This window comes from Oncorhynchus clarkii, chromosome 1 (assembly GCF_045791955.1).
Source record: "Oncorhynchus clarkii lewisi isolate Uvic-CL-2024 chromosome 1, UVic_Ocla_1.0, whole genome shotgun sequence".
Taxonomy (NCBI): Eukaryota; Metazoa; Chordata; class Actinopteri; order Salmoniformes; family Salmonidae; genus Oncorhynchus; species Oncorhynchus clarkii.
This window is the reverse complement of record NC_092147.1, coordinates 57,783,891-57,809,326: the sequence shown is the minus strand read 5'-3', so window position 1 is coordinate 57,809,326 and position 25,436 is coordinate 57,783,891. Positions and strand designations below refer to the sequence as shown.

At 43.9% G+C, this 25,436-nt stretch overlaps 1 protein-coding gene across 3 annotated transcripts; it reads left to right on the top strand.

The window, feature by feature from the left end:
- Nucleotides 1–3,516: 3,516 nt before the first annotated feature.
- Nucleotides 3,517–24,680, top strand: LOC139409537 (mitochondrial ribosome-associated GTPase 1). Of its 3 annotated transcripts, none has more exons than XM_071154830.1 (11): nt 3,517–3,745; nt 9,720–9,786; nt 10,917–11,019; nt 12,876–12,962; nt 15,461–15,517; nt 19,574–19,664; nt 19,784–19,845; nt 19,940–20,036; nt 21,317–21,398; nt 21,561–21,669; nt 21,893–24,679. In XM_071154830.1, exons 1-11 carry the CDS (start codon nt 3,610–3,612, stop codon nt 22,010–22,012), a joined length of 1,011 nt encoding a protein of 336 aa, XP_071010931.1. In that variant the 5' UTR covers nt 3,517–3,609; the 3' UTR covers nt 22,013–24,679. The 3 variants fall into 3 exon arrangements, with proteins under 3 accessions (XP_071010931.1, XP_071010941.1, XP_071010950.1); XM_071154840.1 differs by having other exon boundaries at nt 21,561–21,673; nt 21,893–24,676; XM_071154849.1 differs by lacking the exon at nt 3,517–3,745 and adding an exon at nt 7,372–7,437 and having other exon boundaries at nt 21,893–24,680.
- Nucleotides 24,681–25,436: the final 756 nt, after the last annotated feature.

The following is a 25,436-nucleotide window of genomic DNA, read 5'->3' as shown; positions in this document are numbered from 1 at the left end:
GAATTCTACATAAATCACAGACAGTGTCACCAGCAAAGCACCATCACACCTCCATGCTTCACGGTGGGAACCACACATAAGGAGATCATCCGTTCACCTACTCTCCATTCACTTACACGGCGGTTGGAACTATCGTTTGGCCCTGTCCGGGGGTGTCGTTGGACGGGGCCACAGTGTCTCCCGACCCCTCCTGTCTCAGCCTCCAGTATTTATGCTGCAGTAGTTTATGTGTCGGGGGGCTAGGGTCAGTCTGTTATATCTGGAGTGTTTCTCCTGTCTTATCTGGTTTCCTGTGTGAATTTAAGTATGCTCTCTCTAATTCTCTTTCTCTCTTTCTTTCTTTCTCTCTCTCTCGGAGGACCTGAGCCCTAGGACCATGGCTCAGGACTACCTGTCCTGATGAATCCTTGCTGTCCCCAGTTCACCTGGCCGTGCTGCTAATCCAGTTTCAACTGTTCTACCTGCAGCTATGGAACCCTGACCTGTTCACAGGACGTGCCACCTGTCCCAGACCTGCTGTTTTCAACTCTCTAGAGACAGCAGGAGCGGTAGAGATACTCTGAATGAACGGCTATGAAAAGCCAACTGGCATTTACTCCTAACCTGTTGCACCCTCGACATCCACTGTCATTATTATTATTTGACCCTGCAGGTCATATATGAACATTTGAACATCTTGGCCATGTTCTGTTATAATCTCCACCCGGCACAGCCAGAAGAGGACTGGCCACCCCGCATAGCCTGGTTCCTCTCTAGGTTTCTTCCTAGGTTCTGGCCTTTCTATGGAGTTTTTCCTAGCCACTGAGCTTCTACACCTGCATTGCTTGCTGTTTGGGGTTTTAGGCTGGCTTTCTGTACAGCACTTTGAGATATCAGCTGATGTAAGAAGGGCTAAATAAATTTGATTTGATTTGATTTAAGAAACTTTCAAAGTACTGAGTAAAGGGTCTGAGTACTTATGTAAATGTAATATTTCTTTTTTTTCTATTATATCAATTTGTTAAATTTCAACAAAACTGTTTGTCATTATGGGGTATTGTGTGTAGCTTGATGAATTAACTGTGTGTGTGTGTGTGTGTGTGTGTGTGTGTGTGTGTGTGTGTGTGTGTGTGTGTGTGTGTGTGTGTGTGTGTGTGTGTGTGTGTGTGTGTGTGTGTGCAAAAGTATGTGGGATTTTCTCATTGAACATTTATTCCAAAATCATGGGCATTAATATGGAGTTGGTCCTAAATACAACGTGTAATGTGTTGGTCCCATGTTTTATAAGCTCAAATAAAAGTATCCTGAAATTTTACACAAAAAGCGTATTTCTCTCAAATTTTGTGCACAAATTGGTTTATATCCTTGTTAGTGAGAAGTTCTCCTTTGCCACGATAATCCTTCCACCTGACTGGTGTGACATATCAATAAGCTAATTAAACAGTATGATCATTACGCAGGTGTACCTTGTACTGGGGACAATAAAAGGCCACTTTAAAATGTGCAGTTTTGTCACAAAACACAATGCCACAGATGTCTCAAGTTTTGAGGGAGTGTGCAATTGGCATGTTGACTGCAGGAATGTCCACCAGAGCTGTTGCCAGAGAAGTTAATGTTAATTTCTCTACCATAAGCCGCCTCCAACATAATTTTAGCAGTACGTCCAACCAGACTTAACCGCAGACCACGTGAATGGCGTCATGTGGGCGAGCAGTTTGCTGATGTCAACGTTGTGAAAAGAGTACCCCATGGTGTTGGTTGGGTTATGGTATGGGCAGGAAAAAGCTACAGACAACGAACACAATTGCATTTTATCAATGGCAATTTAAATGCACAGGAATATCGTGACAAAATCCTCAGGCCCATTGTGAGGCCCATTTATTTTAAGGCTTCTGTCACCAACAGATGCATATATGTATTCCCAGTCATGTGAAATCCATAGATTAGTACCTAAAAAATGGTAAATTGACTGATTTCCTTATATGAACTGTAACTCAGTAAAATCTTTTAAGTTGTTGCATTTTGCATTTATATTATTGTTCAGTATACATTTTACCAAAACAAATATGATTCTTCATGTTCTGAATCATTCAGCGGGCTCTTTCTCTAACATGTCATTAACATTATATCCCCCCAAAAAATATTTCATAATCTAATGCACATCCCATAATAAGCAGGTGCTGCTTTCTCGCAGCAACTTTTGAGGATTTTAAATGTTGTTGTGGTCGTCTACAAAGGTGTTTCCATTGGTCGCAAAAAACAAAATTAAAATGACACGAGCTGAATTAAATGTAAAAGGACATTGAAAATAAAAGGCTTGCGGTATGCTCCGTTGACATTTCACAGATACGCTTGTTTTTGTGAGAAATCTTTGAACAACAGGAATTTTGCATTCATATGAAAAGTGTATACTAAAATATTAAAATACTACATGTCATGTCTCAAAATCGATAGCTATCATACCTCTATATCGTTTTATGTCCATTGGATTTGAGAAGAAAGATTAATTCGCCAGAGTTCACCGGATGTGCTACCTGTCCCAGGCCTGCTGTTTTCAACTCTCTAGAGACAGCAGGAGTGGTAGAGATACTCTCATTGATCGGCTATGAAAAGCCAACTGACATTTACTCCTGAGGTACTGACTTGCTGCACCCTCGACAACTACTGTGATTATTATTATTTGACCATGCTGGTCATTTATGAACATTTGAACATCTTGGCCATGTTCTGTTATAATCTCCACCCGGCACAGCCAGAAGAGGACTGGATACCCCTCATAGCCTGGTTCCTCTCTAGCTTTCTTCCTAGGTTTTGGCCTTTCTACTGAGTTTTTCCTAGCCACTGTGCTTCTACACCTGCATTGCTTGCTGTTTGGGGTTTAGGCTGGGTTTCTGTACAGCACTTTGAGATATCAGCTGATGTACGAAGGGCTATATAAATACATTTTATTTGAATTCAACAGTGAGCCTGTCACTTAGTTCTCGCAGAGCATCCAGCCATGATCCAATGCCCTTTTCCTGATTTTTGACAAAAAAAAATATCTGGCCTCTGTTGCTTTAGTCATCCTAATTTTGGCCATCCTACAAGGATACATTTTAGTAAATACTCTTATCCAGAGCAACTTACATTTGCAGTTAGGGTTAAGACATGGACAATATTTTGTTCGCCTTTTGGATTCTAGGCTACCTGCTAACAATTATTTCTGATTCCCCCCACCTCCACCTGTTCTCTATCCCTATGGGGAACTCCAATCCCTTTTGAATGGATTATGATAGAGACATGAGGTTTGGACCATTTGTTTTCTTAGAGGAGTATATATTCTACACAATTAAGATATGTGTTTACCCATTGGTCAAAATATGTGTTTTTGATTGGACACCCTAATATACTGTATATAAGTTGTATTATTAGCTATGAGTATTATTTTTATGATTATTGGTATTTTTATGATGATTATTATACAGTATAATTCTGACATTTAGTGCCTAAAGAATAATTGTAATAGCGGAACTCAATCGCCGTGACAATAGGGAAAGTCGGGATGTAAACAGTGTAACACCAATGTGAACATGGCTTCAGTAAAATGCTGTCAATGACAGAGGACTTCTGACCAACGATTTACATATACACATGATTGCTTCAGACACGTTTAAAACAACAAATATGAGGCTTCATCAGATACTCCGCAATGCAGCAAACTTCAGGACGGTCTTTGACTTCGGCGACAGAGAGGTTGCCCACTGGTTCCCCAGACATATGGCAAAAGGTTGGTGAGCACTCTCAGCTAACGTTACGCGCGTGAGCGGTCTGGTCAACGTGTTAGCTAGCGAGGCATATTTATGTCAGTTGTTGGCTATATCTAGCTAAACGTTTGTAATTAACTTACTATGTGACATGACTTATTAGAGGTCACAAAATGAATACAGAATCCAAGAAAGCAAAAAGTAAACGAACTAACATAGTTAGCTAGCCCAGGTTTTTAACATAAACCCGGGCAGCCCCCCACCCCCCTTCGCGTGAACGCGCACGCACTCGATTCTTCAATGCTGCAACTTGCTTGCTAGTTGAAATTTCTGCTCTTCACTCCGTTGACAGTTTAGCCTACGTTTCACTGATCGTAGTAGCAGAAAGCTTTTTAAAATTTTTTTTACTTGTCCTTTGATCGCGGGGAAGGCACCAGTAATGTCTGCAGTATTCGGTTTGGCTATTTGTTTCAAGTGTATTAGTCTAAATAAGTCCCTTTGCCAAAATTCGTCATCTCTCCCATTTCTTATTCGACTAGAAGTTGTTCTGAAATGCTTATCGCTTGCCTACATTTTACTCCCTCCTCTATGTTTAATATAACACATACATTAATTGTTAATTTCGGTTGCCTATCCTGAACGTGAAGTTTGTTCTATAGAAAGTATTTGACTCTGATGCTGCCACAGAAAGTATTTGACTCTAGTGCCAAAATTAAGGAAATTAGAAGGGGAGGTGATGTCAGCAAGGCCATTTTCTTGCCTGCCGAAATTCTCCCCGCCCTTCTATCTTGGGACTGCAAGGCCTGGCACACTTCAGAATCATTTTGGTAGCTCATGTTGACCAGTAGTGTGTGCCACATAAAGTATTTGACTCTAGCCACAAAATGAAGGAAATTAGAAGGGGGGAGTATTTCGGCAGGCAAGAAAATGGCCTTGCCGACCCCCCCCTTCTAATTTCCTTAATGGGAGGGCGCATCCATTGCGACAACCAGACCAGGCCGTGGACTCTTCTAATGGATGCAGAGTCCTTGGGGCTAGACCACTATCCAGAGATGGATGACATGGTGGCTGCCATGATCCTCGTTGGCAAGGTGCCTCACCTCAAACCAGGACCTGAAAAAGTAAGCGAGGAACAGCTGCGAAGCACTTTCGGGAATCTCACCATCACGATGTGCCTCAAACGTGGTTATGATGCTGCAATCCTACCTATAAAATACTGTATGTAATTATAAGATGAGTAATGCAAGATATGTAAACATTGGTGGCAAAATTAAAGTGACTAGTGATCCATTTATTAAAGTAGCCAATGATTTCAAGTCTGTATGTAGGTGTTAGTGATGGCTGTTTAACAGTCTGATGGCCTTGAATGGTGACTTCATGCCACCATCTTTGGCTGGCACATTCTAAACTGCCACCGACAGTTCAGAAAACATTCTTGGAGCTCCCCTTCACGCCAGGTTCCACCTTTGGGCCAGGGGTCAACAATACAGGAAGACTACAAAACTGCACAAAGGCAATGAGACTTTGAGGAGTTCTTGCCGAATGCGCGCCCCTACCGCTCCCCCACGGAGGAGCTGGAAGACAGGGCAGTGTGTGTCGAGGGTGGCACAGCAACGTCTTGGCCCTCCTCCACCGCCGAGACTGCAGGGAAATGGGAACCGGCGTTTTACACCCCGACAGCAGGACAGGCGCCGTGACCACCCTTACAAGCAGCTAAAGGTGGGCGGGCCCAGGCAGTCCTTTTGAGGTGCTGGCGGTCGGCTGTCTCTCCCAGGCCCAAAGGGCAAACTGGGAGAGGCAGGTGGTATCCCTCCAGGACTGTACTGGGCACAGTCCTGAGTAGGGATGTGTACCGAAACCCGGTATTAAACGGGCCCCGGGGCTAAATTATGAAATACCGTAGTATTGATAAGCTCCGACATTGTCGGTTCTGCTTTCGGTACTGGAGAAATTAAGAAAATACATTTCCTATTTATTATTGCTACATAAACGTTATCATGCACATTTTATCTCACCAACAGTTTCTAATTTGCAATAAGATTAAGACATTCGTCTATGATGCGTTTTTGCTATTCCCAAACGCTACAGCACACACAGCACCCTGCTCTTAGTTAGTGACCATGGCGGAGAGAGCTAAACGTTAAAAAGTGTGGTTACACTTCAGCAGAGTCGATGCTGACTGCTCGTTGCCACTAGTGCAACAACACTTTTGCTCGTTCGTTTCCGCCCTTACAAGCAATCTGTCCAAACATCTATGGAAAGTGCATCATGTACAGGCAGAGAGATGCATTTTGACTGCCTAGCTCGTAGTTCATCTCTCGTTGCCCGGTCTACGTTAGGTATGTATGCTAGCAGTCTAGAGCCCACACACTGGAGTTAACTCAATTATGCGAACATGGGTTCATGATCAAAAGCAACCATTAGCAAGCTGATTGTTTAGCTATGGGTGTATTCATAAATTCAATCACCCATTTTAAAAATGTTGCTAATTTTTTGTTAAACTTGCAGCTACAATGAACCAACCCACTCCTTCCTCTAATACCGCTGGTCCAAGCCAAAGACCAGCCCAAAGCCCCTTCACGCTGGCAGTTAGTGGGAGGATGACTGAGGAGAGGGTGAATGAGTGCCACCTAGCCGTGACCAAGTTCATAGTGAAAAGCCTTACACCCCTTTGCAACAGTGGAGTCCAAGGGCTTTAGGTAACAGTCTGTCAGTAAATATTGAGTTGTATACATTTTTAGGATATAGGACTAACATACAATGCTTTTATACTACTATCACTCCACAATACACAACAACACAACCCCAAATATACCCCTCCCTCCAGGAGTTACCTCAGTGACACATTCATTCCTACCTGGTATGGTGTAGAAAAGGCCAATGTGATCACTGAGCTGAAGGATGTTCCAATGCTGGCTATCACATCAGACGGGTGGACCAGACTCTGTCTGGACCACTATCTCACAGTTACAGTTCACTACACAAGCCAGGGCAGTGTAGAACAGAAGGTCCTCCACACCAGGGCAGTGTACAAATCGCAAACGGCCAAGTAGTGGCAGAGGAGATCTCAGACATTCTGGAAGAGTTTGAGATAGAGCCGAGCAAGATTGTAGCTGTGACTGTTGATAATGCTGAAAATATGGATGTTGCCATCAAGAGGCTACACGTCCTAAAAATAAGACACATTAAATCTGGCAGCGCAGAAAATCATTAATAAATGGGCAGCCTGAATCAGAGCAGTGGTCGTGTGGTTCAAGATGTCCAAAACAGTCTTGAAGGAAAAGCAGCAGCTCCTTGGTAAGATGCCTGTTCAATCTATTACAGTTTTAAAGTATTATTTTGAAATTCCCACATTTAACAATTTAATTGAATATTCAAGTGTGCAGTAATTAAATGTATGTTGTTTTTTTGTTGTTTCAGGCATTCCGCAACACTCACTCATCCTTGATGTCAAGACCAGACGGAACTCGCTCTATCTAATGATAGAGAGATTCATGGAGCAGTATCCAGCGATCCAAGCAGCAGCCTTGGACCCACGACTGTGAAAAGCAATGACCAAGGACAGCCTGAACCGTCTGAAGGACGAGGATTTTGTCCAGCTCATGGGAATCCTCCATACACCCACACTGTCTGTTATGTGAAAAGAATGCCACCTGTGGACAGATCATACCCATCCTCCAAAAACTGGAAGAGCACTGGGAAGCATGAAGAGAAGGTATGGGAGAACCTCTCAAAGCACTATTAGGATGAGGACATTCAAGTCTTCCTGTGTGAGGCCACAGCAATGGACCCCATATTTAAAGGGAGGCCGATGAGTGACGCCGCCTGGAACAGGCTGAGGAAGGTAACTGTTGAGGCCAATGTGACAGGAGCAACACCAGGGCTGTCAGAGGAGCCGGAGCAGACACACAGAGCACCAGCAGGAGGAGGAGTCTGAAGGAGAAGGAGAGGAAATGGAAGAGACATTGGGCTCCCGAGTGGCGCAGTGTCTAAGACACTGCAGGACCTGGTTTGAATCTAGGCTGCATTACATCCGGCCGTGATTGGGAGTCCCAAAGGGCTGCGCACAATTTGGCCCAGCGTCGTCTGGGTTTGGCCGGGGTAGGCCGTCATTGTAAATAAGAATTTGTTCTTAACTGACTTGCCTAGTTAAATAGAGGTTAAATAAAAAATATTTTAAAAAATTACAAAACAAGGAGTGCCTTGGAGGAGCTGTTCTCAGAGGAGGACAGGGAGTTGAGGTTGACAATCCAACAGGACACCCCGTCCCTCTCCCTCAGCGAGCGTGTTGACCTAGAGTTCGAGCTCTACAAAGGCCCATGGCTGAAGATCCTGTGATGTGGTGGTGGGAGAAGAGATACTCTGCCCCTCCTCACAAACATTGCAACAAACTACCTCTGTGCTCAAGCCTCCTTCACCACTAGCCAGAGGGTATTTTTGACTGCAGGAGAGGTCCCCACTTCTGCCAGAGAAGGCAAATATGTTGATCTTTCTCCAGAATAACTCCTAAGAACTGTTAGTCCTTTTGCAGCCTACCTGCATGCCCCCACATGTGTTGCTCTATACCACTGTATTTTATTTTGCAAGAAAGTATTGTTTATTTAATTTGTTTTACATTTCCATCATCACAACATTAGTCTACAATAGTGATTTGTTAAAAACATTGCTGTTTCTTTTGCTGTAAGTAATTGTTTATTTTACATTTCAGAAAATAAAGCAATGTTAATTATGTTCTTAATTTTATTTTATTTTTCCATAAAAGAATAACAAAAAGAACCGATAAGAATACCGTTAAAGTACCGGATCAATAAACAGCATCGGTAAGAGTAGTAAATCCGTTAAAATCTTAACGATACCCGTCCCTAGTCCTGAGGGATACAAACTCCAGTTCCGATGCCGACCACCGTCCTACAGAGACATCTGGGTCACCTCAGTGCTCCGGTTGGAGATAGCCTTGCTCCTGAGCAAGGACACAATCAGAAAAGTAGAGCCGCTAGAACGGCTAAGTGGGTTCTACTCCACGTATTTCATAGTTCCGAAGAAGGACGGCATCTTTCGGATGATTCTGGACCTGCGAGGCCTCAACAAATGTTTAAAAGAGCTCAAGTTCAAGATGCTCTCGCCAGCGTGGGTGTTGCAGGCAATCTTGAGCGGCCAATGGTTGACCACGCTCGACCTGACGAATGCATACTTCCATGTTCCTGTTCATTGAGATCACTAGAAGTACCTCCGGTTTGCCTTCGAAGGAGTGGCTTACGAAAGTACTCCCGTTCTGCCTCTCATTGGTGCAGCGTACATTCACAAAGTGAATGGATGCAGACCTAGTTCCTATCATGTTCCAGGGCATTCTAGTGCTGAACTACCTGGATGACTGGCTGGTGTGTGCTCAATCAAGAGAGCAAGCTACAGCAGACAAGGATAATCTTGAAGCACATTCAAGAACTGGACCTCAACATAAACAGGGAGAAGAGAAACCTGACTCCCTCACAGACGGTGGTCTTCCTGGGGATGTTGATAGACTCAATTCTTATGATAACACGTCTCCCTCAGGTGAGATTGGAGAAGATACAGGCCTACCTAGACCGTTACTCGGCCTACTCACGTTGGCTTCTCTGATTCCGCTGGGCCTTCACCTCAGGCCACTCCAGGCGGCTTCTCTCACCATCTACACAAGAGATGACGCAGACATCATCAGCTATCGGTGACAAATGCATGTGTGTGGAATATGTTGAAATGGCACTCTCACTCCTTCCTGTTGGAGTGATACAGAACAGTCCACCGCAGGGAGCTAGTGTGCATCGATGCCTCGCTCGTGGGTTGGGGGGGGGTGGAATGTATCTTGCTGAGCGAAAGGATACCATATTGTAGTGCTCCAATAGCTCACATAACCGTGGTTACTCACGTAACCTTTGTTAACCTTGATACCTGTGTAACTCTCTTTTCATAGTAAGTGAAGGTTACAGTAACCCATCCTCCTCTCCTCTGGTCTCTCTTCAGGTCTGAAACAGATGAAGGCCAGTGTGAAGAATGTTGACTGCATCCTAGAAATCCACGATGCCAGAATATCCTTTAAAGGGCGATTGCTCTTCCTGATTTGGTGTTTTTCATCAATGCTCATTAAGAAATGCTAGCGGCCTTGACTGAAGGCAAAATAGTTTTCTTGAGGGTGGGGTTTGATGTGGGTGTGTCTTTGCCATTCAATCACAACAAACAAGGCCAGTAGTGAGTACAGCGAGATAAGCTAAGCTAGCTTTGCTATGAAGAGAACAAAGTTTTGAAGTAGAGGACTTCTCCCTTCTCATAATGGTCAGCAAATTCAGAAACGTGTAGGCTAAAGTCTGAGCTGACCTGGTCTTTAGCCAAGCTGAAAGCAGCTTGTGGGGTATTCAATGTGAACATTCCACACATCTTCCTCTGAAATGCTACATCACATAACACGTTAGCTTGATGTATTTAGCTAGCTACAGAATCATTCCCCTTTCATCTGTGGAATCATAGATAGCCTGGCTCGCTAGCATTATCAAATTAGGTTGTATAACCAAAAGTACCTACTAGCTAGCTAGTACTAGCTATCTACTTAGATAACATACTCACCAACACCAGTAGTTTGACGGTTGACAGGCAGCAGAAGTGACCATGTCGGTTGTAATCCATTCCTGGCCATCTGGCAATAGTGTTGAAATGCATTGGAAGTTTGAACTAAATTTATGTAAGCCCATTTTGACTCCTATTTGCCGAGCTAAATGCTCGTGCTTTCCACACATATGCAGACTTGACAACACATGTCCATGTGGCAGCTGGGGACGGACCTTAACGTGTTGTCTCTGGGCAATTGGACATCATTGGCAAAAGTGGCCATGTAAGTAATCCATACCCATCCTACCAGTAAGACATGACGAACTCACCTAAGGCTGACTTTATGACCAAATGATCCTATTTACACTTTGTAGTCAATTTTGACACTATAACAAATGTTTATGGCTCGTATTGATGCCACATAAGCAGTTTAAAACGAGAGAAGTTTGTTCTAAGGGGCAGTTGTGGCATACATCACTTGCCCTACCTTGCCCAATACCCTCTGATGGACTCACATCACCAACCACGGTTGCAGGATGAGTCGCCTTGTCTTGAGACCTGGAGAATTGCATTAGCTCCCAAACGAATGACAAACAAGTTTCTTTAACAGTAGAACATCCCGTTCTCGGGTAGAAACCCTCTTTTCCAGGATAGTCTGGACGTCAGACCTCATCTTCTGGTGCTGAACAAGATGGACCTGGCTGACCTGTCTGCCAAGCATGTAGGCTACTGTAGCAGATCATTGTTTTGTTTCTGTAACCTGGAAGCTTGTCTGTTTCTGTTGATGCATGACAATGTCTGACATCCAGACGGGTTGTTTTGTGTTTTTATCCAGACAAACCTGTGTGAGTGTACAGTGGGGCAAAAAAGTATCTAGTCAGCCACCAATTGTGCAAGTTATCCCACTTAAAAAGATGAGAGGCCTGTAATTTTCATCATAGGTACACTTCAACTATGGCACAAAATGAGGGGAAAAAATCCAGAAAATCCCATTGTAGGATTTTAATGGATGTATTTGCAAATTATGGTGGAAAATAAGTATTTGGTCACCTACAAACAAGCAAGATGTCTGGCTCTCACAGACCTGTAACTTCTTATTTAAGAGGCTCCTCTGTCCTCCACTCGTTACCTGTATTAATGGCACCTGTTTGAACTTGTTATCAGTGTAAAAGACACCTGTCCACAACCTCAAACAGTCACACTCCAAACTCCACTATGGCCAAGACCAAAGAGCTGTCAAAGGACACCAGAAACAAAATTGTAGACCTGCACCAGGCTGGGAAGACTGAATCTGCAATAGGTAAGCAGCTTGGTTTGAAGAAATCAACTGTGGGAGCAATTATTAGGAAATGGAAGACATACAGGACCACTGATAATCTCCCTCGATCTGGGGATCCACACAAGATCTCACCCCGTGGGGTCAAAATGATCACAAGAACGGTGAGCAAAAATCCCAGAACCACACGGGGGGACCTAGTGAATGACCTGCAGAGAGCTGGGGCCAAAGTAACAAAGCCTACCATCAGTAACACACTACACCGCCAGGGACTCAAATCCTGCAGTGCCAGACGTGTCCCCCTGCTTAAGCCAGTACATGTCCAGGCCCTTCTGAAGTTTGCTAGAGAGCATTTGGATGATCCAGAAGAAGATTGGGCGAATGTCATATGGTCAGATGAAACCAAAATATAACTTTTTGGTAAAAACTCAACTCGTCGTGTTTGGAGGACAAAGAATGCTGAGTTGCATCCAAAGAACACCAGATCTACTGTGAAGCATGGGGGTGGAAACATAATGCTTTGGGGCTGTTTTTCTGCAAAGGGACCAGGACGACTGATCCGTGTAAAGGAAAGAATGAATGGGGCCATGTATCGTGAGATTTTGAGTGAAAACCTCCTTCCATCAGCAAGGGCATTGAAGATGAAACGTGGCTGGGTCATTCAGCATGACAATGATCCCAAACACACCGCCTGGGCAACGAAGGAGTGGCTTCGTAAGAAGCATTTCAAGGTCCTGGAGTGGCCTAGCCAGTCTCCAGATCTCAACCCCAAAGAAGATCTTTGGAGGGAGTTGAAAGTCCGTGTTGCCCAGCAACAGCCCCAAAACATCACTGCTCTAGAGGTGATCTGCATGGAGGAATGGGCCAAAATACCAGCAACAGTGTGTGAAAACCTTGTGAAGACTTACAGAAAACGTTTGACCTCTGTCATTACCAAAAAAGGGTATATAACAAAGTATTGAGATAAACTTTTGTTATTGACCAAATACTTATTTTCCACCATAATTTGCAAATAAATTCATAAAAAATCCTACAATGTGATTTTCTTTCTCATTTTGTCTGTCATACTTGAAGTGTACCTATGATGAAAATCACAGGCCTCTCTCATCTTTTTAAGTGGGAGAACTTTCACAATTGGTGGCTGACTAAATACTTTTTTGCCCCACTGTATATGGCCAGTCGTGCAGTAGATGAATTGGAATGGCCTCTGTATAATGAATTGAGACCGAGCGTCCAGTGCAGCGCTGTATGCAGTCCTGATGCAGACTTGTGTGTTCTGATCTGAATGTTTTGCTCTCCAGATGATTTTGAAACAGCTTGAAAGACATGGAGTGAAGAAGGTCCTGTTCACAGACTGCCTCAGACAGAGAGATGACAACGTCAAAAAGGTAAGAGAGACCGAGAGAGATGGAGAACAACATCAAAAAAGGAGAGGGAGAGCCTGTGAGATCCTTAAAGGAAATATCCACCCAAAAACAAAAATTCTTATAACTTAGTGTTAAATATAACACTAATGTGCGAGAACAATATTTTTTGGTGAACAAATGTTTTATTTTGTTATAATAAGATTGGTAGCAACGTGAAAATTGTAGAAATCTTTTGCAGCTCAAGTCGACTACAAAACTCACAATGCTCTCTATGGGCTGGCTGGCTAGCAAGGCAGCTAGCTAGCTAATTTAACTACACACATTTAATACCAAAGAATATCAGTGACTTAGTGCAGTTTGTTTAGGCGATTTTACAGCTATCAATTTAGGAGTCATTTTCAGTTTGATGTGCCTCGCAGAGTGGAGTACGACATTCGCAACTGCCATGCAATGCACCCTGGACTGCGGAGGCAGACAAATAGAAGAAATGTGATGGACCCTCTATCAAATTACAAATTTCTCTAGGTAGGAATATCGCAAAAATATGATCAAATAGCTCATTGCAGAGAAGACAAACTCTCGCGTTATGACATCGGCCAGAATTTAAATCTGACGTGTATAATAGACATTTTTGAGATCTAAAAGTTGTATTCCTATTAACTTCCAGTGTAGTGAGAGCAGTTTTACCGCAATTTATTTCACCTTTATTTAACCAGGTAGGCTAGTTGGGAACAAGTTCTCATTTGCAACTGCGACCTGGCCAAGATAAAGCGTAGCAATTCGACACATACAACAACACAGAGTTACACATGGAATAAACAAAACATACAGTCAATAATACAGTAGAACAAAAGAAAACAAAAAGTCTATATACAGTGAGTGCAAATGAGGTAAGTTAAGAAAATAAATAGGCCATGGTGGCGAAGTAATTACAATATAGCAAGTAAACACTGGAATGATAGATCGGCAGAAGATGAATGTGCAGGTAGAGATACTGGGGTACAAAGGAGCAAAATAAATAAAAAAACAGTATGAGGATGAGGTAGGTAGATGGGCTGTTTACAGATAGGCTAAGTACAGGTGCAGTGATCTGTAAACTGCTCTGACAGCTGGTGCTTAAAGCTAGTGAGGGAGATGTGAGTCTCCAGCTTCAGAGATTTTTGCAGTTCGTTCCAGTCATTGGCAGCAGAGAACTGGAAGGAAAGACGACCAAAGGAGGAATTGGCTTTGGGGGTGACCAGTGAGATATACCTGCTGGAGCGCATGCTACGAGTGGGTGCTGCTATGATGACCAGTGAGCTGAGATTAGGCGTGGCTTTACCTAGCAGAGACTTGTAGATAACCTGTAGCCAGTGGGTTTGGCGAAGAGTATGAAGCGAGGGCCAACCAATGAGAGCGTACAGGTCGCAATGCTGGGTAGTGTATGGGGCTTTGGTGACAAAACGGATGGCACTGTGATAGACTGCATCCAGTTTGTTGAGTAGAGTGTTGGAGGCTATTTTATAGATGACATCACCGAAGTCGAGGATCGGTAGGATGGTCAGTTTTACGAGGGTATGTTTGGCAGCATGAGTGAAGGATGCTTTGTTGCGATATAGGAAGCCAATTCTAGATTTAATTTTGGATTGGAGATGCTTAATGTGAGTCTGGAAGAAGAGTTTTTACAGTCTAACCAGACACCCAGGTATTTGTAGTTGTCCACGTATTCTATGTCAGAGCCGTCCAGAGTAGTGATGCTGGACGGGCGAGCAGGTGCGGGCAGTGATCGATTGAAAATGCTTTTCAATCATGCATTTAGTTTTACTTGCGTTTAAGAGCAGTTGGAGGCCACGGAAGGAGATTTGTATGGCATTGAAGCTCGTCTGGAGGTTAGTTAACGCAGTGTCCAAGGAGGGGCCAGAAGTATACAGAATGGTGTCGTCTGCGTAGAGGTGGATCAGAGAATCACCAGCAGGTAGAGCAACATCATTGATGTATACAGAAAAGAGAGTCGGCCCGAGAATTGAACCCTGTGGCACCCCCATAGAGACTGCCAGAGGTCCGGACAACAGGCCCTCCGATTTGGCACACTGAACTCTATCAGAGAAGTAGTTGGTAAACCAGGCGAGGCAATCATTTGAGAAACCAAGGCTGTCGAGTCTGCCAATAAGAATGTGGTGATTGACAGAGTCGAAAGCCTTGGCCACGTCGATGAATACGGCTGCACAGTAATGTCTCTTATCGATGGTGGTTATGATGTCGTTTAGAACCTTGAGCGTGGCTGAGGTGCAATGCTACGTCATACCAGATGAGTTTCTGTCTGCTTTAACGGCAGTAGCTCAGATACACATGAAATGACCCCGGGAATCGATAGATCACTCAGAGATGCACAAAAACAATATAACATTCAAAATGGGTGAATCTTTCCTTTAAGAAAGGGTGACTTTGCAGTTTGGTTATAACAGTTCCACAGAAGACCGAGTTAGTAACATTGTGACAGCTCTCTCCTACTCTGTTAATCTTCCTTTCTGTTGTTGCAGCTGGTTCCCATGGTCACAGAATTAATCGAGAGCCAGCCACGCTTCCACCGAGAGGAGGTGAGGTCACGGCCTACAACTGATTGAGGAATGATTGATTGGCTTAGATTTTGTGTTTAGAAAAAAACAAATGTGTAGTATAGGGCTACGTTCAGTCCTAGACGATAACAAATGAGAGGTTTACTACCCTAAATTCCAGTTCATTTGGTTGTCAATTTGAAGCTATGTTAGTGTGTCCAGTCTCCTTTCCATCCTCCTGGAATGCTTACGGGACCAGCCCTGAGCTCGTTTTTCAGTTGTGTTGTCCCACGAGGATCCGTTCTTGGGACACATTCTGTTTACAGCTGTGTCATCAGCATAGCAGTGGAATGAGATTTCATTACAGCTGATGACACAGCTGTATCTGAAAACTTCACCAAGTCGCTCTGTTCATATTAACACCTGTCTTGAGGAGATAAGGGCTTGGATGAAGCAAAACTTCCTTCAACAGCAGCAAAATCACTCACCGATAACCCACCTCACAGGCAAGAACATCCCCCTCTCATCCAATGTTTACAATCTGGGCATTAAGCTTGACTCCTCTCAAACCTTCGACAATCACATCAAGCATCACTCTTATCACCAAGAACATTGCCAAACTCCGTCCCACCCTTACTCAGTCTGATGCAGAAAGGCTCTTCCATGCCTTTGTCACCTCAAGGCAGGACAACAATGCACTCTGCACTCTTCACAGACACTGTGGTGAAGAAGGCACAACAGGGACTCTTTAACCTCAGGAGGTTGAAAAAGTGTGGCCTATCCCAAAGTGCCCTCAGTGTTCTAAAGGAGCACCATAGAGAGCATACGGTTGGGCTGCATCACAGCTTGGTACGGCAACTCCACTGTCACTGACCGCAAGGCACTACAGAGGGTCAGCTGAACGCACCATTGGGTGCACACTGCCTGCCGTCCAGGACACCTACAATACCACGGCCTGTTCTCCCAGCTTCCATCACTCAGACATGGCAGTACAGGAGCGTTATGGCTAAAACAAAGACTGGCCAATAGCTTCTACCTCTAGACCGTTAGGCTGCTGAATAGCTACACTACCGGTCAAAAGTTTTAGACCACCTACTCATTCAAGGATTTTTCTTTATTTTTTACTATTTTCTACAATGTAGAATAATAGCGAAGACATCAAAACGATGCAATAACACATGGAATCATGTAAAGATGGCGCCGAAGAACATGGCTGACGTTTTACATTCTCCCAACCAATTGTGCTATTTTGTAAAATATTTTTTTTATTATTTTGTCGGATATCCTGCATTCACTGGACAGGCCCAGATCCACACCTTTTGTGTGAAGAAAAGATGCCGGAAAAGGGGACGCAGATCGGGATCCTTCTGAGAATTCGGAAGCGAGCGAGTAAACTCCCAATGCCTTACATTCTACTCGCTAACGTCAATCATTGGAAAATAAAATTGATGACCTACTATTAAGATTATCCTACCAACGGGACATTAAAAACTGTAACATCTTGTGTTTCACCGAGACGTGGCTGAACGAAGATACAGACAATATAGAGCTAGCGGGATTTTCCATGCACTTACCTCTGGTAAGATGATGGGTGGGGGTGTGTGTCTTTGTCAATAACAGCTGGTGCTCGATGTCTAATATTAAAGAAGTCTCGAGGTATTTCTCGCCTGAGGTAGAGCACCTTATGATAAGCTGCAGACCACACTATCTACCAAGAGATTTATCATCTGTATTATTTGTAGCCGTCTATTTACCACCACAAAACGAAGCTGGCACTAAGACCGCTCTCAACCAACTCTACAAGGCTTTAAGCATAGAAGAAAATGCTTTGCATCTGTGCTGGTAATTTTACTTGTCCTCATAACTGAAAAGCTTTCAATCTCTCCAACTCTTGTCAAGTCCACTTAGTTGTCAGAGTTTCGTCACATAGATATTTCAGTCTCGTTTTAGTGAAGTGAAATGGAAAACTATTTTTTGTTTAGTGTTAGTTTTCTCTGGGTCTATTTAGTCAGTTATAGTCTCGTCAATTTGCCACTGAAAAATAGGTGTTTGACGAATATTTTTGTCACCCATGTTTCTTGACGAAATTAACACTGGCTCGACCGCCCTCCCGCCTCTGGAATGCACTCACGGCACTACAGACTCTGGGCTCCTTTAAAACTGGCTAAAAACCACCCTCTTTAGAAAAGCCTTCTCTTAGTTATAGCTGTGCTCCTTGGTGTCTTTGTCCTTGTAGCGTCAGCTGTGTTCTTTGTCAGTTGCCCTGTCTAATTGTGTCCTTATTTTGTCTGTCTTGTTTTTCTATCTTTTTCTGCATTTCCCTGTAGCACTTTGAGATTGTTTTTCAATGAAAAAGCGCATTAAATTCAATTTATTACCATGATTTACAAATTCACTTCAATCAGTAATTGGAGGTTAGGCTGTTACAGCACCCTGTGTGTCATGGCTGAGGATGATGTAATCATAATGTTAAAGTTCTGACCTGCGTCTGACCAGGAAGTTTGTTGTGTTCCACATCATTTAGTTGTCCTTTTGATCTGGTTGTGATTCATTTTATTTTGGTGTTTTAGTTGCTGTCATGAGGATTGTAATGGTGAATAGAGGGGGTAAACAACGGTCTTTTGTGTGGTCTGAATTAGAGGTTGACCGATTATGATTTTTCAACACCAATACCGATTGGAGGACAAAAAAAGCCGATACCGATTAATCGGACGATTTTTTTTTTTAAATGTAATTTGTAATAATGACAATTACAACAATACTGAATGAACACTTATTTTAACTTAATACCTCAATAAAATCAATTTAGCCTCAAATAAATAATGAAACGTTCAATTTTGTTTAAATAATGCAAAAACAAATTGTTGGAGAAGAAAGTAAAAGTGCAATATTTGCCATGTAAAAAAGCTAAGGTTTAAGTTCCTTGCTCAGAACATGAGAACATATGAAAGCTGGTGGTTCCTTTTAACATGAGTCTTCAATATTCCCAGGTAAGAAATTTTAGGTTGTAGTTATTATAGGAATTATAGGACTATTTCTCTCTATACCATTTGTATTTCATTAACCTCTGACTATTGGATGTTCTTATAGGCACTTTAGTATTGCCAGTGTAAGAGTATAGCTTCCGTCCCTCTCCTCGCTCCTCCCTGGGCTCGAACCAGGAACACAACGACAACAGCCACCCTCGAAGCAGCTTTACCCACGCAGAGCAAGGGAACAACTACTAGAAGACTCGGAGCGAGCGAGTGACGTTTGAAACGCTATTAGCGCGCGCTAACTAGCCAGCCATTTCTTTTTTTTTACTTCGGTTACGCCAGCCTTTTTATAAAAAATATATATATATTAGCGCGCTCTAACTAGCTAGCCATTTCACCTCGGTTACACCAGCCTGATCTCGGGAGTTGATATGCTTGAAGTCATAAACAGCGCAATGCTTGACACACAACGAAGAGCTGCTGGCAAACCGCACAAAAGTGCTGTTTGAATGAATGTTTACGCGCCGGCTTCTGCCTACCACTGCTCAGTCAGATACTTAGATATTTGAATGCATGTATGCTCAGTCAGATTATACGCAACGCATGACACGCTAGATAATATCTAGTAATATCATCAACCATGTGTAGTTGGCTAGTGATTATGATTGTTTTTTATAAAGATAAGTTTAATGCTAGCTAGCAATTTACCTTGGCTTACTGCATTCGCGTAACAGGCAGTATCCTTGTGGAGTGCAACAAGAGGCAGGTCGTTATTGCGTTGGACTAGTTAACTAAGGTTGCAAGAGTGGTTCCCCCGAGCTGATAAGGTGAAAATCTGTCGTTCTGCCCCTGGACGAGGCAGTTAACCCACCGTTCCTAGGCCTTCATTGAAAATAAGAATGTGTTCTTAACTGACTTGCCTAGTTAAATAAAAATTAAATAAAGGTGTAAAAAAAAAAAGAAGCAAAATCGGTGTTCAAAAATACCGTTTTCCGATTGTTATGAAAACTTGAAATCGGCCCTAATTAATCGGCCATTCCGATTAATCGGTCGACCTCTAGTCTGAATGTGGTTATGTCATATTATGTGGTCATGTTATGACGTGTGTTTATTCAATGTTCAGAACACCAACTTCTGTCTGATGGTGATTGGGGTGCCCAACGTTGGAAAGTCATCACTCATCAATGCTCTGAGGAGAACCAACCTCAAGAAAGGTACAACTTAACGTTACAATGAGATATAGGGATTAGGATAAATCCTTGCATAGTTTTGTCATGTGCATTTCATTGAACTCTTGTTGAAGTAATGATGATCCATCTTTTTCTACCTTTAGGTCGGGGGTCAAAAGTAGGAGGGGAACCAGGCATTACCAAAGCAGTGTTGACTAGAATACAGGTGAGTGATAGTTTCACCTGTCTGCGCTCCTGTCACTTGTCTGTTTTTGTGTGTATTCAGTACTTACTCAATGTTTGTGTGTTCCTCTTGTGAGGTGTGTGAGAGACCCATCATCCATCTTCTAGATACGCCTGGTGTCCTTCCTCCGAAGATACAGAGTCTGGAGACAGGCATGAAGCTAGCCCTATGTGGTGAGTACAGACTAGGTCAGGCAAATGATGTGTAGCCTCTTTCCATGACATAGACTGACCGGGTGAATCCAGGTGAAAGCATGATCCCTTATTGAGGTCAGTTGTTAAATACACTTCAATCAGTGTAGATGAAAGGGAAGAGGCGGGTAAAATAATGACTTTTAATGCTTGAGATATTTGAGACATGAATTGTGTATGTGTGACATTCAGAAGGTGAATGGGCAAGACAAAAGATTTAAGTGCCTTTGAACGGAGTATGGTAGTAGTTGCCAGGCGCACCAATATTTGAGTGTGTCAAGAACTGCAATGCTGCTGGGTTTTCATGCCCAACATTTTCCTGTGTGTATCAAGAATGCTGCTGGTCCACCACCCAAAGGACATCTAGCCAACTTGACACAACTGTGGGAGGCAATGGAGTCAACTTGGGCCAGCATCCCTGTGGAACACTTTTGACACCTTGTAGAGTCCATGTCCCCGACAAATTGAGGCTGTTCTGAGGGCAAAAGGGGGTGCACTCAATATTAGGAAGGTGTTCTATTACATATATGGCTCTGGACCCACCTGGTCTCTGTATTCCATAGTGCTACAGTGTCACCTAGTGGAAGCTAATACATTGTTTGTTTATTTATTTTCTCCCCAATTTCGTGGTATCCAATTGTCTCATCGCTGCAACTCTGGTACGGACTCAGGAGAGGCGAAGGTTGAGAGCCATGCGTCCTCCGAAACACAACCCAACCAAGCCGCACTGCTTCTTGACACAATGCCCACTTAACCAGGAAGCCAGCCGCACCAATGTGTTGGAGGAAACACCTGGCGATCGTGTCAGTGTGCACTGCGCCCGGCCCGCCACAGGAGTCGCTAGTGCGCGATGGGACAAGGACATCCCTGCCAGCCAAATCCTCCCCTAACCCGGACAATGCTGGGCCAATTGTGCGCCGCCCCATGGGTCTCCGGGTCGCGGCCGGCTGCGACAGAGCCTGGACTCAAACCCAGAATCTCTAGCTGGCACAGCTAGCACTGCGATGCAGTGCCCTAGACCACTGCGCCACTCGGGACGCCAGTGGAATCTAATATAACAACAGCCAAGCTCTGATGGGCCTCTCACACTGTATGGATAAATATGAATTTTCCAATGCTCTCAATCATATAACAATCGAAGCATGTGTGAATTATATGGCAGCCCTTTGACACAGTGACTCCACATCAAGCCATGTGATTATCAGCAGGACATGCAGTATGGCCGTTGTAATGATGACTCCCTCCTCTGCTGTTACTGTCAGGAACCATTCTGGACCATCTAGTAGGAGAAGACATCATGGCAGACTACCTACTGTTCTCTCTCAATAGACTGGAGAAGTACAGGTACAGGCAAAGCATTGATTCCAATATTGTATATTGCAGCGACATTGAATCCATTGAGATACTCAAAAGTGATTTGACTGTTGCTGTGTTTAGTAACCTTGGGAGTTGAGTGTTTCTCTGTGTCTAGTTACATGAAGTGTGTGTGTGTGTGTGTGTGTGTAGTTACGTGGAGAGGTATGATCTCAGTGAGCCTAGTGATGACATCCAGCAGGTGTTGAAACGTATCGCTGTCAAACTGGGAAAGACTCAACGGGTTAAAGCCATCACTGGAGTGGGTAAGAGTAAACCATATCGTACTAAATATATAGTAAAACTGTGTATTTACATAGTAAATTATTTACATATAACAATTTACATAGTAATTGCAGAGTAATAGTACAGTTCTTACAACTATTACAGGGTCAAGTTTTAGCATTGAGACAAATCTTTATACTTGCCTTATTAAATACTTTTGTAAGCTAATGGTGTATGTACCTAATCTCTGTGTTCCCTAGGTAACATCACCCTCACAGTGCCTAACTACACAGCAGCAGCCTATGATTTCATCAGAGCGTTCAGGAAGGGAGAGCTGGGACGGGTCATGCTGGACTGACCACTACCACACCACAGACTGACTACAACACATACTGATCACTACCGCAACACAGATGATTGGTCTGGCAGACACACACCGTACTCACAGACTCAGGAGTCTGGTGTCTCACCATAGACCCAGCTGATCAGTAAGAATCACTGTTGTTTGTACATAATGTACCTGTTAGTGTAAATGCACACAATCATAATAAAATGTATTTTATGTACAGTATCTTGATTGCACAACAGTCTTAAATGGGATTGTACAGTAACCGGCGAGGGAAAAGTGCTTTGGGAAGGGAGTAGCGGGATAGGTGGTTGATTTGGGATTGGGTGTGGCATTCGATTCATGGATGGGGTCGATTACATTTCAATTCAGTTGACTCATTGCTTTTGTCATGAACGTTTTAGAAATAATTATGTATCTAGCAGTCGTCACTCATTCATAGGAACAGTACAACTATTGCTGACACAGTCATGGAAAGTCAGTGTCCATGAACTTAGTCGTGTTAATTAGCCTAGCTTAGGGGCATTGTCAATAAATGTTTACCTATAAAAACCACATATTTAAGTGTATACAGTACACAATGTATGCTAGCGAGCCATTTGATATATAAATATAGCTTCTTAGGTGTATGAGAGAGATTCGTTGTTAGTGAAAGTAGCTGTTCAATGAAGATCCCATTTTTAACAGCTCATTCTGTACACTCTAAATAATGATGTTGACTCACCAAAAACACCACTTCAAACTTGTATTTGAAACAGACAGTTTCAAAAATGCTTGCTATTTCCTGATATTACGTGACCTCACATACTTTGGAAAGACGTTGGCTCATTGGCTGAGCTGGAAAATCAGATGTTTACTTGTAATTAATATTTATTATAACCAGTATACGCCCGCACCATTCTGTTGTTTGTGAACAGGACAAGCAGGGGGACACAGAAAAGCTGCTTTTTAACGTACTTTAATACCTCTTTCACTCGTATTGTAATTCATTATTAGGTCAAATTTCATTCAAATCTGGAACACTGGACAGCTACTGAGACTAAGGGAGAGATTTGTCTCACAAATCATGTGATGCTGACTTGTCAATGCTCCTTTTTAACAATACCTTTTAGTTCCCACGATGTCTGGCCATCCTGACTTCTGTCCCCGACTCTAAAATAGCTTTGCCTCCCCAGGGCAGGATAGCAGACCTATAGAACGAGCCACAAGGCCCCTCTTGTCACATCTACTCCAGCTCCTCCCCTCTGGCGTTCCACGTTGCCGGTATACTAACCACCGGTCCTGGGGTCTATCAGTACCATACCTGGCATCAATCATTCCGCACATCTGCACGTCCTCATGAGGCACACCTGGACTCCATTACCTCACTTATTACCTCCCTTTATCTGGCACTCCCTTAGGTTCCCCAGTCAGTATTGTTTCGGCGTTTATGCTAAGACGCTACTGTTCTGTTGTTTTGATGTTTTATTACACGTTTCACCTACATCTGCTTCTCGACTCACAGCGTGTTCGTTACAGAATACTGACTCAAACAATGGAAGCAGCAGGAGAACAAAATATCTCTCTGACAGTCGACGAGCAGGGATACCTTCTACGTCAACACCAGGACCAGCTGGCACAACTGGGGACGGCTATGGAAGAGGTTCTTCGCAGTGGGCAACGTTTCAAACATACCCGGGTGGCGTTGCCGTCAACTAGCGGAGGATACTCTACAACCATCCGAGCCAGCACAAGAGCCCATTCAGCAATCCGCTCAGGTCAGTGATGCCCGTTTGTCCCTCCTGGATAAATATGATGGCACCTCATCTAATTGCCGTGGCTTCCTACTTCAGTGCTCCCTGTATACGCACTAGAGGGGAGCTCCCACCACCGAGAGGTCCAAGGTTGCCACGGTTATTTCTCTGCTGACTGGGCGGCTGTTGAAATGGGACACGGCCATCTGGGAGAGAGGAGGAGGAGCTAGATTCATATGAAGGGTTCATGGCTCTGTTTAAATGTATCTTCGATCATCCACCAGATGGCAGAGAGGTGGGTGAGCGTTTACTCCAATTACGGCAGGGGGTCCAGACTGCTGCAGGGTACACGCTCACCTTCCAGACAGTAGCAGCATCCAGCGGCTGGAACGAGCCGGCGCTTCGTACGCTATTCAGAAGAGGACTGTGCGAGGAGGTCCAGATGGAACTGGCCTGTCGAGACGACAACCTCTCCTTGCACGCACTCATTGCAATGGCCATCCGCCAGGATAATCTACTTCAGGAGCGTTGGTACTCTCATCTCTTTCCTTAAGGGTGGTCCCCGTAGGTTGGTGTGGAGCCCAACAGCCGACGAGGCCTTCTGTCTACTCAAGGGACTTTTAATCTCCGCCCCATTGCTCAAACACCCAGAACCCACAATATCCTTTGTGGTGGAGGTGGATGCTTCAGAGTTGGGCATTCTGGGGGCAGTTCTGTCTCAACGACAGAGTAATCCTCCGACCGTGGCCCCCAATTCACATCAGAGGCTGAGCAATTACCGTACCAGGCAGTGTTGCAACCATGCTCTCAATGTTGCAGCTGTAGAACCTTTTGAGGATCTCAGGATCCATGCCAAGTCTTTTTAGTTTCCTGAGGGGGAATAGGCTTTGTCGTGCCCTCTTCACGACTGTCTTGGTGTGTTTGGACCATTCTAGTTTGTTGTTGATGTGGACACCAAAGAACATGAAGCTCTCAACCTGCTCCACGACAGCCCCGTCGATGAGAATGGGGGCGTGCTCGGTCCTCCTTTTCCTGTAGTCCACAATCGTCACCTTAGTCTTGGTTACGTTGAGGGATAGGTTGTTATTCTGGCACCGCCCGGCCAGACCTCCCTATTGGCTGTCTCGTTGTTGTCGGTGATCAGGCCTACCACTGTTGTGTCGTCTGCAAACTGAATGATGGTGTTGGAGTCGTGCCTGGCCATGCAGTCGTGGGTGAACAGGGAGTACAGGAGGGGACTGAGCATGCACCTCTGGGGAGCTCCAGTGTTGAGGATCAGCGTGGCAGATGTGTTGCTACCTACCCTCACCACCTGGGGGTGACCCGTCAGGAAGTCCAGGATCCAGTTGCAGAGAGAGGTGTTTAGTCCCAGGATCCTTAGCTTAGTGATGAGCTTTGAGGGTACTATGATGTTGAACGCTGCGCTGTAGTCAATGAATAGCATTCTCACATACAGTGGGGAGAACAAGTATTTGATTCACTGCGGATTTTGCAGGTTTTCCTACTTACAAAGCATGTAGAGGTCTGTAATTTTTATCATAGGTACACTTCAACTGTGAGAGACGGAATCTAAAACAAAAATCCAGAAAATCACATTGTATGATTTATTAAGTAATTAATTTGCATTTTATTGCATGACATAAGTATTTGATACATTAGAAAAGCAGAACTTAATATTTGGTACAGAAACCTTTGTTTTCAATTACAGAGATCATACGTTTCCTG